This window comes from Copadichromis virginalis, linkage group LG13, assembly GCF_057382275.1.
Source record: "Copadichromis virginalis isolate Kocher_CV1m ecotype Utaka linkage group LG13, C_Virginalis_male_GT1.1, whole genome shotgun sequence".
Classification (NCBI taxonomy): Eukaryota; Metazoa; Chordata; class Actinopteri; order Cichliformes; family Cichlidae; genus Copadichromis; species Copadichromis virginalis.
In genome coordinates, this window is record NC_140630.1 from 16536393 (window position 1) to 16550250 (window position 13858).

Here is a 13858-nt window from a genome sequence, read left to right on the forward strand (position 1 = left end):
TCTCCTTTAAACCATGATCCAAAACATGAAGATGAGACTGAGAAGCATGCTGAAAATCGTACATGTTGTACCAACATATTTTCTTTGATACTTCCCAAACATAAATAGTCATTTAACCAAAAAAAAAAAGAAAAAAAAAAAAGACTCAATGAGCCCATGTTGTGATACAGAAAATGAGCTTTATTCTCATGTTAATGTCTTAACATACAAATCACATTCTTTTTAATAAAAGAAAAATTCAATCAGTACCTGGCATCTACACTCTTTCTCTACAAGTACAACCACTTCACGTTGTGTCCTGCTCTCTAAACATACGCTACCTACTCATAAAAATAGTAACATTACAGTTTGCTTCTGTTTACTCCTTTAGCCCAATAGTCAAACACGTGGACCTTTTTGTTTTGTTCGAAAAACTGTGCAAGAGTAGATCCCTTTTTAATATTTCAAATAAGAAGTGATCCTTTCCCCCTAATTACGAATAAAAAGGCCATCAATGAAATGTAAGGAACTGATGTGATACATAAAAACATGAATTAGCCACAACAAAAATTAGAGTACCTATTCATAATCTGCTGGAAACCTAAGAACAGTGACATGTTTAAGGTTCACAGAAAAAACAAGTGCAAAACAGAAATAAAGGATAAAGTTGACTTAGTGGATTTTGGCACAACAAGATACAGGATATGGTTTGATGGAAGGGCAGAATATCTGTAGTCAATATTTTTTGCTTCTTGAATAACAAAAAAAAAAAAAAAAATTAAATAACAATGAAAAGTCAGTAACATTTAAACGGATCAGAGGAAACTCCAATAAGACATTACCCTGCAAATTTTGCTTCATAGTGTCTCTGAATGAGTACGTAAGTGACTGGCAACGAACCACAGAGAGAGAAAAAAAGTCTTTAAAAAGAAACATTAAAAAAGAAAAACACATGCTAATACCTGCAAAGACGTGACTTGACTGCCAGACGTTCCTAGGCATATGACCTAGTGAAAATACATGAACTATATATTTATATATATATACTTATATATATATTTTTGCTTGTTTTTTTTCTGTATCTGCATACTGTATAAGGTATACTCTATAGTGTTGTTAAATATATGTTAAAGAGAGAATGATAGTTACACAGTGGTCTGTCTAGCCCTGGAGTGCATTCTGAGGAGTTGACCCGTTGGTCGCCGCTTCGACCTACCCTCCAAACCTCGCCATTGTCATGCGCTCTACATAGTACTGGTCTCAAATCAGCCTCTGAATCATCTAGTCCACCACGGGTGAAATGATACATCGGATCCAGATTAGAAACTCAGAGAAAAAAAAGAAAGAAAGAAAAGAAGAAAAAAAAATCCTCAGCTTTCTGGCTAAGTGATCAAGGGCTGGTTTCAGATCAGGCCTTTTCTCCGAAGGCACTTCCGAAAGGCCCGTAAGCTGTCCACACACCCAGCTACTACAGAAACACAATGCATAGAGCAAACATCAATGTGTTTAGAGTTTTGATGGCCATCACTGCTGAGATGGGCTCAGTAAGACCACAGCTACATACTTCAAGAGGTTTGATACTTCTTTTCTTTTTCCTTCTTTTTTTCCTGTTTTGTGATGAAACACCACGCGAATGTGATGTCTGATCCTGGCATTACATTTCTATAGCATAGTATCAATGTGATTCAACTCATTTGAAATTGTCATTACAATTGTGTACAACAGTCTCAATGTTGCTTTTTTTCCCCCCTCTCCACACTCAAACTCACACGCACACACACACATACACACACACACACAATACAATTAGTTGTCAGTCATCATCAAATGGGTGCATAATTTCAGGGAAACCACAAATGTCATCTGGTACACGGGCGGGTCAGAGGTGGCTGAACTTCATTAGTAAGGAGGTTTGCGTACATGGGGGCGGGGCACACGCATTCAAGCAAATATTGAACACCAATAGTCAGACTCGTCTTTTGACTGTAAACGGACGCTTACATTGCAGCATCACAAATACACCACCACAAACCCTTAGGGAAGACTGAAAGAACTCTAATGTTGATATCCAGTGCTACTAACCTGCTCCCGAGTACATCACAAAATAAACGAGGTTCTGATTAGGAATCATAACAAAAGACAACATTAAAAAAAATATAGCAATAATTTACACAACTAGCTCTATGTAGTGTACCTAATGGTGTAGTGTGAAAGGGTTAATTAGTGTGCGGGGAATGGGGATGAAAGCCGAAGCTTGCTGTAATAGCTGCTCGTCTCCTCTAGGGGCAGCCGAGTGGAGTCCACAGGACTTTACTTTGTTCTTGATCAACTATAGTCATGATCTGAGTGCAAATGTACGGGAGGGTGCCGCCTTGGACAATACCTGAAAAGACAAAAATACTTTATTAAAGCCAAGCGTTTTTTTTTCTGTTTGTGCGTTGTTGTTTTTTTTAAGATAACTTGACTGAATACATACCTGTGAAGAATTTGCTGTATTCTTGTTCTATCTTCTGTGCACTTTCAAATTGCTCCTTGGAATGTTTTTGAGACACTTTGTCTCGCAGATAAATCGGATCTTTCTGTTCCCTGTGAGGGAAGGAAAAAAAAAAGTCATTCAGATCACAGTCACACTTAAATGTTTCAGAGCACATTTAAAAAAAAAAAGAAAAAAAGAAAAAAGAAATCAGGATGGGGGCAAACACGTATTCGTGGAAAAGTGTACAAAACCATCTTTTCTACTCTTCCATTGTGTCCAATTAAGCTTTTGATAACTCAAAACATTTAATACAAACTGACACTTTCAGGTATTAAAGTCCCAATTTTAAAAATACAACAACAATTTCCAACAAACACCTACAGATATTAAGTGATAAAAGGCATACAGCACTTCAACTTGGGGGGGCGGGAGCCAGGATGTTTCACCAGCTGTTTCGGATTATGCAAGTGCGTGTTGGAGCGTGGTGCTTTTACAGATGCGCCAAAGGGTTCATGGTGGGATAGAGAGTGTGAAGGCTTATCCTGCTCCATTTATCTATCCATCCATCCATCCATCCATCAGCCACACAGACACACACACAAAAATACCGGGACATCCCCAAGTCATGCTGTCCAAATTTGTTATAAAACAGGTTGATACTTACTTGATCTGCTTGGCGTTTTTGTAGCGGACAAAGACAACAATTGGATAAATGTGAACACTGTGGAGCCTCTCAATGGCGTGCGGGGCGATGTCGAGCAAACAGTGACAGCCCTGCATCAAAAAGACATAAAAATAATGGCAATCATCGACGACCGTTTTCACCATCAGCGATCTTGCCTTTTATTGTCCACTGTCAGAGATCAAAGAGCCACAGCTGTGATAGCTTATCTTGACCAAATGCAGACAGTCGTTTCATCTTGTCCGATAAAATCTGAAGAGAAAGAAAAGCACAGAATAATACCTTATCTGTTATTTCTTTTATAGAAGCAACCGTGGTCACATCAAAATGTCCACTCCTGCGCTTGTAGTCGATGAAGAGGCAATCTTTGACGCCCCGCTCGATGGCTTGCTGGGACGCCTTCATCACCTCTGCAAACGAGACAGAAAAAGTACGAGAGTGAAGATTCCTGCTATGAAAGAAAGTAAACACTGAAATGAGAAACTAAATGCTTGCTAAATTACACCCTAAAGCTTTCCTCCTAAAACGTTAGTTGCAGTTCACTGATGTACAAGAGGTATTCATTCTCCAGATTTACAGGTCTGAAACATCTGCACGACATCACCTTACCCAGTACACATCTGCAGAACTTTCCGGGGGATTCTTTCACCAGCATCTCCTTGACAGGGTCTGTGAGAGGCCCGAGGATGAGTACTGGTCGGGGAGAGGTGCACTCCACCTTCTGGACTCGCTGGTATGCCAAGCTCACACAGTCTGAATAAAACAGGACAAGCAGGCCAATCAAAAATGCTGTTCAACTACCACTACTACAACAACACATCTAAGCCTTTGATCGCACCATCAAGGAAGGGGATGGAGTCTGTGCTGATGGTGTCCAAAGCCACCATCTCTTTGCTGTCTTTGGAGCTGCTGCGTTTGTGTTTCTGTTTCCTCCTGAAAAAGGATCTGCGGGCTGCTGCAGAGAGAGTCTTACTGGAGTCTTCCTTCATTTCCGTCACGCTGTGTCTGCGGTAAAACTCTTGGTCCATCCTACACAACAGACACAAAACAAAGTTTTAATGTAAGAGAATCCAAACCAAAGGTCAGTTTGGATTCCTATTGTAGATATTAGACTGCAGTTGAGGAGTTGGTTTCCAAAACAGGATCACCTTTAATCAGAATTTAAATGCTATTGACTAATGTTCCTAATGCCAAGACAAACTAGAAGCATATTGTTTAGCACCACACCTCTGCAGTACGACAAAAATAAGATCTTGCAGTGCAATTTAAAAACAAATGTAAGTGATTTTAAATGTGCTTCCTAAATTGCAGCAGCATGGCAGGGATAATGGTCACAGCTGCTACAAGCTTAAAAATATGTGTAAGAAATGGGAAAAAACAAGCTCAGATTCATGGAGAATTCAAATGGAAGGTTATAATCTGATTTTTCAGAACAATAGAAGTGATGGCAAAAATTTGCCCACATACACGCTACATTGCCAAAACTATTCACTCCTCTGCTTTTACACACATATGAACTCGAGTGATATCCATTCTTAATCCATAGGACTTAATATGATGTTGGGCCACTCTCTGCAGCTGTAACACAAGGCTCAGAAGCTTTTATGGGAGTTTTTAACCGTTCTTCCAGGAGCACATTTGTGAGGTCAGACACTGATGTTGGACGAGAAGGCTGGTTTGCAGTCTCCACCTTAATTCATACTAAAGAAGTTCTGTTGGGTTCCAGTGGCAGCGTGCTGTAATCCACTGCATCCAACACTTTGCATTGCGCTTGGTGATGTAATGCTTAGATGCAGCTGCTCAGCCATAGAAACCTATTCTATGAAGCTCTCTACACATATTTGTTCTTGACCTAATTTGATGGCCACACAAAGTTCTCAAGATGGTATTTCACCAAAATCACGCAAAAGAGCCCAAGGTCCCGGGTTAATTCCTGAGTATAAATATCTGTTATAATTACCACTGACAGCAGCAACTAAATTAAATGCATTGCAATTAGATGCTTGAAGCTCGACCTTCCAACATATGTGGTTGGATAGAATTTGGGAAATCTGATGGAATAAACGACATCATTTTTCTGGAGATAAAGACCTATTTTTATTTTTTAAACAACAGCGAGACGTTAATACTAAAGTCTGTTAGATTTTAAATATGTGTGTGCATTTTTCCTTCCCTTCATTTATTTTTTTCTTTAGATTTTTATTATTATTGAAGAAAAAAGGAAAACTGTCAATATTGTACTCACAACAACTGTAAATGTGACGACAGCAATGTAAATATGAATGGTGATGTACAAATTGTTTATGAATGGTGATGATAGAAATATATTGTGTATTTGCAGTTTCCACCCACATGTACTTGCTGGGGATCTGCCCCCTCTGGATCTGCTGCGCGTTCTCATCTAGCTGCCAGGCCATCCAGGTCCCAAAGATGCCCTTTGGTAAAGACTCATCCACGTACAGGATGTCATCCTTCTTAAAACTGAGGTCCCCCTCGGCCTCCCCCACCCTGTCGTAAAGTGCTCTGGTGGGAGGAAGAGACAAAGATAGATGGGGAGTTATGAAGAACGGAGCAGAACGAAAGGAGCAGAGGAGCATGAAGTTGATAAAGTGAGAAAGGAGGTGAGGAATCACACAAGATAAGTGTGAAGAGAACAAAACGAAGAATCAGTAACACATGAGCAAAAGAAAGAAAGTGTCCATTTCATTTTCAATATAAGCCTTGCTTTCCTCATACTGGAGGTTTGTAAGTCACTCCCGAGCAGCCCGTCTATGACAGCCACAGAAGCTGAGTATATTTACTGCAGATGACATCACAAGCCCACTTGCCTATATGACAAGTGACTGCAGCAGCTGCGGCAACAACGCCCAGACTGACACCCAACAATAAAAGTGACTATTATAGAACTTAATTTTCCATTCATACACCGTGAATCTCTAATGCCCTGGCAAACACTGAGAACTAAAATGGATGTGGTGTTGCATCTGGTGTGTACTGAGATCAGATAACCTAAATCTGTAGCGTGATTAGCTTCGCTGCAGTGATACAGTGGATCTGGGACATAACTGGTTAGATGAGAAAGAGTCCAGCTTGTCCAAAGGCTCTCTCGTGATGGTTCTATATTTAGCAGAAGAAAAAGAGATGAGGCTGCTGTGGGAAAATTAGCGGTCTCTTTTTAGAAACCTGGATCACAAAACTCTTACGTGACCGTATGTTTAAGGCAAGTACAAGCACATACCTAATGTAAAAGCCATCTCCTGAAATATCTTTGACCACGTTGAAGTCATCAGGCCGATGCTGCACCTTTAATGTGACTGTCTCCGCAGGCTTTAACATCTCAACATAAACCTCTTCGGCTGTCTTATTCTTCATATTCACCGAGTTGTACTGAAAGAAAGGAGAATGCGAAAAAAGGGAGGCTTATTTCTCGTTACATCACGAAAATAAAAAGGGCGAAATCTGATGAATGTTTACACTCCTGTAATCATTTCATCGGCATGTGAATGGTGCACAAGCAAACAAGATTTCCTCCGAGCTTTCAGCTGTATTAAAGCATCGCAGTATTGATTTGTGCCATGTATGGGGGAAGAAAACAAACGGGATGCGAGTGTGACGGACAGACTGATGCTGTGCCGCCTGATGACAAAGCCGCATGGCAATTCACAACTGCAGGCTTTTTGTGGCAGAGAGCTAAAAAACAGGAGAATGGCAGGAATTGTCTTGTATGAGTTTGTGATGTTCTGGAGAAATTGCCAAGTGGGAGAGAACACAGATGAAGACGAGATCAATGAAATCAATGAAAAACAAAGACAGGCGGGGGGGGGGGAATGCCAGCACTTTCTGGCACTCAAGTTGTAAGAAACATCCATCCATCCATCCATCTTCATCCGCTTTATCCGGGGCCGGGTCGCGGGGGCAGCAGCCTAAGCAAAGAGGCCCAGACCTCCCTCTCCCCAGCCACCTCCTCCAGCTTATCCGGGGGAATACCAAGGCGTTCCCAGGCCAGCCGAGAGATATAATCTCTCCAGCGTGTCCTGGGTCTGCCCCGGGGCCTCCTCCCGGTGGGACATGCCTGGAACACCTCACCCAGGAGGCATCCTTATCAGATGCCCGAACCACCTCAGCTGGCTCCTTTCGATGTGGAGCAGCAGCTGCTCTACTCTGAGCCCCTCCCGGATGGCCGAACTTCTCACCCTATCTGTAAGGGAGAGGCCAGCCACCCTTCGGAGGAAGCTCATTTCTGCCGCTTGTATCCGCGATCTCGTTCTTTCGGTCACTACCCACAGCTCGTGGCCATAGGTGAGGGTAGGGACGTAGATCGACCGGTAAATTGAGAGCTTCGCTTTTACACTCAGCTCCCTCTTCACCACGACGGACCGGTGCAGCGTCCGCATTACTGCAGCTGCAGCCCCAATCCGTCTGTCGATCTCCGGCTCCCTTCTCCCATCACTCGCGAACAAGACCCCGAGATACTTGAACTCCTCCACTTGGGGCAGGAACTCATCCCCGACCCGGAGTGGGCACTCCACCCTTTTCCGGCTGAGAACCATGGCCTCAGATTTGGAGGTGCTGATCCTCATTCCCGCTGCTTCACACTCGGCTGCGAACCGTTCCAGTGCGAGCTGGAGGCCCTCACCCGATGAAGCCAACAGAACCACATCATCCGCAAAAATCAGAGATGAGATTCTGAGGCCACCAAAGCGAAAGCCCTCCGCCACTTGGCTGCGCCTAGAAATCCTGTCCATAAAAATTATGAACAGAACCGGAGACAAAGGGCAGCCCTGGCGGAGCCCATCACCCACCGGGAACGAGTCCGACTTATTGCCGGCAATGCGAACCAAGCTCTTGCAACGGTTGTATAGGGATCGAATGGCCCGTAGCAATGGGCCAGACACCCCATACTCCCGCAACACCTCCCACAGGACACCCCGAGGGACACGGTCGAATGCCTTCTCCAAGTCCACAAAACACATGTAGACTGGTTGGGCAAACTCCCATGCACCCTCAAGTATCCTGGAGAGGATAAAGAGCTGGTCCAGTGTTCCGCGACCAGGACGAAAACCACATTGTTCCTCCTGTATCCGAGGTTCGACTAGCGGACGAACTCTCCTTTCCAGCACCCTGGCATAGACTTTCCCAGGGAGGCTGAGGAGTGTGATCCCCTGTAGTTGGAACACACTCTCCGGTCCCCCTTCTTAAAGATGGGGACCACCACCCCCTATTGTTTTAAGAAACAATAGCACAAAAAGTTACAAGACACAGCAAAACAACAAATTAGTATTGTGGCTGGTATTACACCTAAATATTTTTACCGTTTATCTATAGGAAACAAGGACACATCTTTATGTTTGAAAATGCTGTTTCAGGTATGATTTCATTTGGATGATCAGTTCTCTCATATCTTGAATGAAAGTTTTGCATGACACTTTCACAACCACAAACCACCTGAACGGCAGGCAATTACGGTAAATTGCAGCCATGCTGCTATGATCAGATTATCAAACTGTGGGAAATGTGCAGGAAAACAAACAAACAAAACCACTACAAAAAGAGCATATAAACCCAATTCCCAAAAAAGTCCCTGTGTAAAATGTTAATAAAAACAGAATGCAACGGTTTGCAAATCTCATGCACCCATATTTTTTTTTCTCCACAATAGAATACAATGAATTTGATGGCATCAGCATGTCTAAAAGAGGTTGGGACATGGGCAACAATAGTAAGTGGAACTAAACAGAAACAGCTGGAGGACCATTTTGCAGACAATTACATTTAATTGCCAACATGACTGGGTTTGCACACCTATAGGCAGTTAGCAAACTTGTCCTGCTCAGACATGTAGTGTATAGCTGGTAGTTGGGTTTATCGAGGTCAGATCACATGTCTCCTCTCAAGACAGTAACATCACGTGTCTGTCTTAGTGAGGCGTTTAGGGAAACACTGCATCTACAGAACAAAACATGAATGAGGCTTTTACTAGTTACTAATACAATATTCATGCAAAAATGACAAATTTAAAATGACTGATCTTTCCAGTTACCCATCCGACTGAATATGAATATACTGTATGAAATCTATCCAGGTCCATTATAAAATTCCATGTGTCTGTTTGTGAATGTGGGGTAGGGTTACAGTATATGTCCCTACCTCCAGGATGAGGTCCCCAGGAAGCAGCCCATCGGGACCTCGAGCTGGACTGTCCTCATCCAGACTCTCTATGTAGACACCCCTCAGGTTTCCTCCACAGAGTGTGACCCCTACTTCCACCCCAGGCCTGCGTACTGTTACGAGCCGCGGCTCACCCGCTTTCCTGCCCCCCTCAGACGGCATCCTGGAGGGCAACAAGAGTCAGTTACAGAGATAATGAAGTGTAATTGTGTGTGTAATTGTCTTCCCATCTTTGCCTACATGTGTACCTGATAAAATTGTGAGGGCTGGTAGTGGGCGTAGTCTGCTTGGAGGAGGGAGTGAGTGTGCCCTCGTCCTGTTCACTGAGTGTATCGATGGTGGAGTGATTGTCAGGTGTAGCGGCCCCACTGCCCTGCGGAGTTGGCTGAGTACTGACCGGCTCCAGACGGGAGCTGCAGTGCAAAATAGGTTACACTGATTGCATTAAAAAGGGAGTTATGATTGATGCGCTTCATAAATGTCACAAATGTTTTATTTGACCTGAACGTATTCTGTAGCCAATCCAAGTATCAAAAAAGTCCAAATTTAGATTAACACCAACTTTTATTGGACCCAGTGCAAACTGGCCAAGTGCATTAATTTTAATTAGAGTGACTCAGACTTTGTAACTTTGTTCCTTGCTTTATATTGTGCGTTTTCTCTCGTTAAGAACTGGTGAAAGATCACAAGAATTTAAATAATAGAAAAGCATCAGGCTAACAGATGAATCATTTTAGGTATTAGTATTTTTTTTGTTATATTCTGCATATGTGGAGATGCTTTAAAGCTGACCTATTACAATTTAAAAAAAAAAAAAAAAAGAATAGAAGGGCAATATGAACCCCGAGCTTTTAGCTTGTACCTACACTGGCTTCATTATTTGAAACTTCATTATATACATGGCAGAATATAAGGAAAAGCATAATAGGTCCACTTTAATGTGTCAGGATCTTATTAAAAAAAAAAAAGATACAGTCAATGCTGAAATGAGCCTAAAACCTTTTGTGTTGGTCTGACTCTGTGCACATTTCTAATATTTAAAGACAAACAGCTACAAAGTTAATCTTTTCACCTGGGTGATCAAGTGCTGTTTCAGATATTACTTTATGTATACTCAGCTAGAAAAGTGCAAGTCAATAAGATGTAACACCTGGCCTCACTGCCACAGTGTATTTAAAATGCAGCTGGAACCGATTTAAAAATTAGCCAAATGAAACAGCTGAGATTCCGATAAAAACTAACCCTACACTAACGCCACATTACCTCGAGCGAGAGTGGTTGCCCAGCTGGTACATGTGTGGGTTGTACTGTGCCATAATGGTGATGGTGTCGCACTGCTGGCCAATGATGAGACGAGCTTGCTGCTCAGTAGCGTTCCGCAAGTTGATGCCATTGTACTGATAAAGTGAGAAAAGTGTGATTAGGACAGGGAATGAAGGAAGACACGGGAATATATTCTATTATCAGTCTATTAAATGCTTTAAGTCACGGATGTCAAACTCATTCTAAATTGTGGGCCACATATAGCTTTGATGTGAAGTGGGGAGGACAAGTGAAACGAAGAAAAAGAAGTACCTCTGTTTATCTACATGATAAAGAAATGTTGCTGTAGAATTATTTTTTACAATTTAAGAATCAATACGTAAAATTACAGACAAATTTCTAGAGTAGACAGAAAAGTTCACTAACATTAAAAAAAATTATTTAATTTGCTTATATATTAGTTAATTACTTTGTGTTGTATAAATGAGAATGGGGGGGGGGGGGGTGTCTTTATCACTAGGAACTGCTATAAAACCTATGAAAATACAGTTAAAAGTCCAAAATTTAGATGCAAGATGCCTTCCTTTACTTGTTCCAAAGCCATCCAGTGGGCCAGATTGGAATCTTTGCCTGGCCGATTCTGGCCTCCAAGCCTTATGTTTGACACCTATGCTTTCAGTTATTTGCAGCAATTGGTGAAGAAAGTAGTTATGAGTTATGAGAGCTGACTAGTCATTAAAAAGGAAGAGTGTACATATGCATGAATGTAGAGCTGAATGCATGCACCTCAGCCCTTAAAATACATTATAATAGTCAGAGCTCCAGATCAAGGAGGCATCTGCTTTCATTTTTACTGAGCTTCAACAACTAATAATAAATATATCGGTGACATATCTATTAATATCTTGCTTCGAAACAGATATGCTTAAAAAAAGAAGAAGAAAAAAAAGATATTTTTTGGACTCACTCATATGCTGTTGCATGCCTGTAAAAATGTGAAGAGGGCACGTTACACTGGAGCAGCCCAGACGCTGTGGCTCTTACTTAAAGGGAAGCGACAAGCCGAAGCACTGTTAAAGGCTCCACTACTTTATGTGATGGTGAAATAAATCAAAATTATGGAACACGCAGCTAAATTTCTGCAAACGCAGTGGGGGTATATTTCTTCACTTCAAAAACATTCCTACTAAGTGTTTCTCTTTTTTACTACCTAAACTGTGCATCATCTACAGCTACAGTAAACTCACAATTGATGTGACAGCTTGTGCAGTTATTTTACTTGTGTAGAGGGAAAAAAGAAAAAGGCATTTCAGCAAGTATTAAAATACTGGGAACAGCTTCAGCACTAATGAATACAGTCCTCCAGGAAGTGAAGCCAAACAGAATAAATGTATGGTAGGCAGCAAAATGACTGTGCCTTTGAAGACTGAATATATTTGTGGCATCTGTATTACTGTGTTTCTATTTTGCAGGCATCTGCCAGTAAACTCTTATTTATGTTGCTTGAAGGTATGTAACCTTTTTGACCAACAGTAGGTTGTTCATACCTCCAGTAATTGGTCTCCATACTCCAGTCCTGCCTGGTGGGCGATGCTACCTCCAGTGACTTTAGACACAAAGATTCCTCCGTTCTCCCCACTGACAATGGAGATGCCCAGAGGCTCTGCACCTTTGTGCACAATGACATTGCGGGGTTCCTCCAGGTATGGCCTAATGGGGGAAAAGAGGAAAAAAAAATATATACATGAATGAACAGAATCACATAAATGCAGTTATAAGTAGGTCACCACACAGGAGTACAAGGTAGTGAGGGTAATATGTTTCCTTACAGATCTGGGGAGTTACTTCCTGACTGGGCTTTTCCTTAAGTTACACAAAATTACATCTGGTTCAAATTCTAAATAAGTTATGAATAAAAAGCTTATCTTCAAATTTAAGAATATTTAACACCAAGCTTCAATACCACCCCCCACCCACAGGTATGTAGTGGATCATCTCTGCAGAGTGCCACATTGTGACCGTCCTATAGAAGAAACCGCAGCTTTACAGAGACAATGTGCACAAAAGTGAAATCACAGCCATGTGAAATCCTTTCACATGAAGAAGATTTGCATGAATTTTGTGGGTCTTCATAACAAGGTGGCTTTGGATATGGGTTACAGTTTCATGTAGGTAGATAAGAGGGAGTGGATTAGCAGCCAGAGACCAGGGTAAAGAGAGTGGTGCGGTACAAAAACAAACAAAAAGATCATGATCTAGAAGCTTGAGGCTGAATAATAATGATACCAGTGCATAACATACATACTGCAGACTAAAGGGTGACTTGGCTTAAAAACCAGCAGTGCACACATGCATAGTGACTATGGTGTTATCATAGAGCACGGATGCTACATGCACCCTGCTAGATTCAAATGGCTTTCTGACATGGAGAGAGATATGGGCGGGGCACATAAACAACACCAAACCTTTGAAGTTGAAAGTGTATCTAATCAAGAGTTCTGTGTCCTCAGGCACAAATCACACTGCTGCATGCAAACAACCATCTGTCTCAGAATTACACAACTCTTGGGGTGGGTTAAAAAAAAAAGTATAAAATAAATAAATAAATAAAAACCTCTTTTTGCATTCCATATAGTCCACATAAACCTCACAAGCCTTTCTGGTCCTCCTTTTTCTCTATCCAACTATTACATGTTGACAACATGGGCTGGGGAGAAGGCTGGGGGAAGGGGGGGGGCATATCCTTGTTTGTATCACTGTGAGAAGGAACAAACCTGAGGCTCCTGAGAGAGGAGAACCTCGGCCTTGCAGCCAGAGGAATCCTTAGAAAAGAGCGATTACGGTAAAGAGATCTGGAAGTGGAGGGTTGCAGAGAGGCAAGAGGAAGATAAAGAGGAAAATGGAAGACAGATATCATACAGAGATAGTAACATGTAAAAGAGTGGTGTTGGTTATAAAATATGTGGCAGGAAAGTTAAAAGATAGAAGATTCCAACAAAACATTAAAAAAAACTGCTTTTTCGAAAAACAGCAAACCATATTACCATATGGAGTTTTAATAGGATTTCAATCTGAATTTCAATGGGGGGATTGCACAACTGACCATGATGGACCTGTTGCCTAGCAACACCTTTTGAAATAGCCTAGGAGGATCCTTGAGGGCAGACACAGGCTATATAGTACCAGCTTCTAATCATCATTCAGCCAACAACTACACCATTCGGAGGGAAATTTTTGCAGCATCTCAGTCCGATAGCAGACGCTGCAAAAAATCTCTCAACAAGATGGTC

General features: G+C 41.8%; 1 protein-coding gene across 3 annotated transcripts in view; it reads right to left on the minus strand.

The window, feature by feature from the left end:
- Positions 1–159: 159 nt before the first annotated feature.
- dlg5a (discs, large homolog 5a (Drosophila)) overlaps positions 160–13858 on the minus strand; it is a 40112-nt gene continuing 26413 nt past the window's right edge. For 2 of the 3 annotated variants that reach the window (XM_085477570.1, XM_085477569.1), the window contains exons 22-34: positions 13343–13420; positions 12116–12278; positions 10569–10702; positions 9554–9718; positions 9285–9468; positions 6376–6524; positions 5490–5660; positions 3976–4166; positions 3747–3890; positions 3420–3547; positions 3120–3229; positions 2456–2565; positions 160–2362 (exon numbers count right to left, since the gene is read on the minus strand). In XM_085477570.1, coding sequence (XP_085333696.1) covers positions 2259–2362; positions 2456–2565; positions 3120–3229; positions 3420–3547; positions 3747–3890; positions 3976–4166; positions 5490–5660; positions 6376–6524; positions 9285–9468; positions 9554–9718; positions 10569–10702; positions 12116–12278; positions 13343–13420 — 1831 coding nt within the window. In that variant the 3' untranslated portion in view covers positions 160–2258. The remainder of the gene's footprint in view (positions 2363–2455; positions 2566–3119; positions 3230–3419; positions 3548–3746; positions 3891–3975; positions 4167–5489; positions 5661–6375; positions 6525–9284; positions 9469–9553; positions 9719–10568; positions 10703–12115; positions 12279–13342; positions 13421–13858) is intronic. The other variant, XM_085477571.1, reaches the window with a different exon arrangement.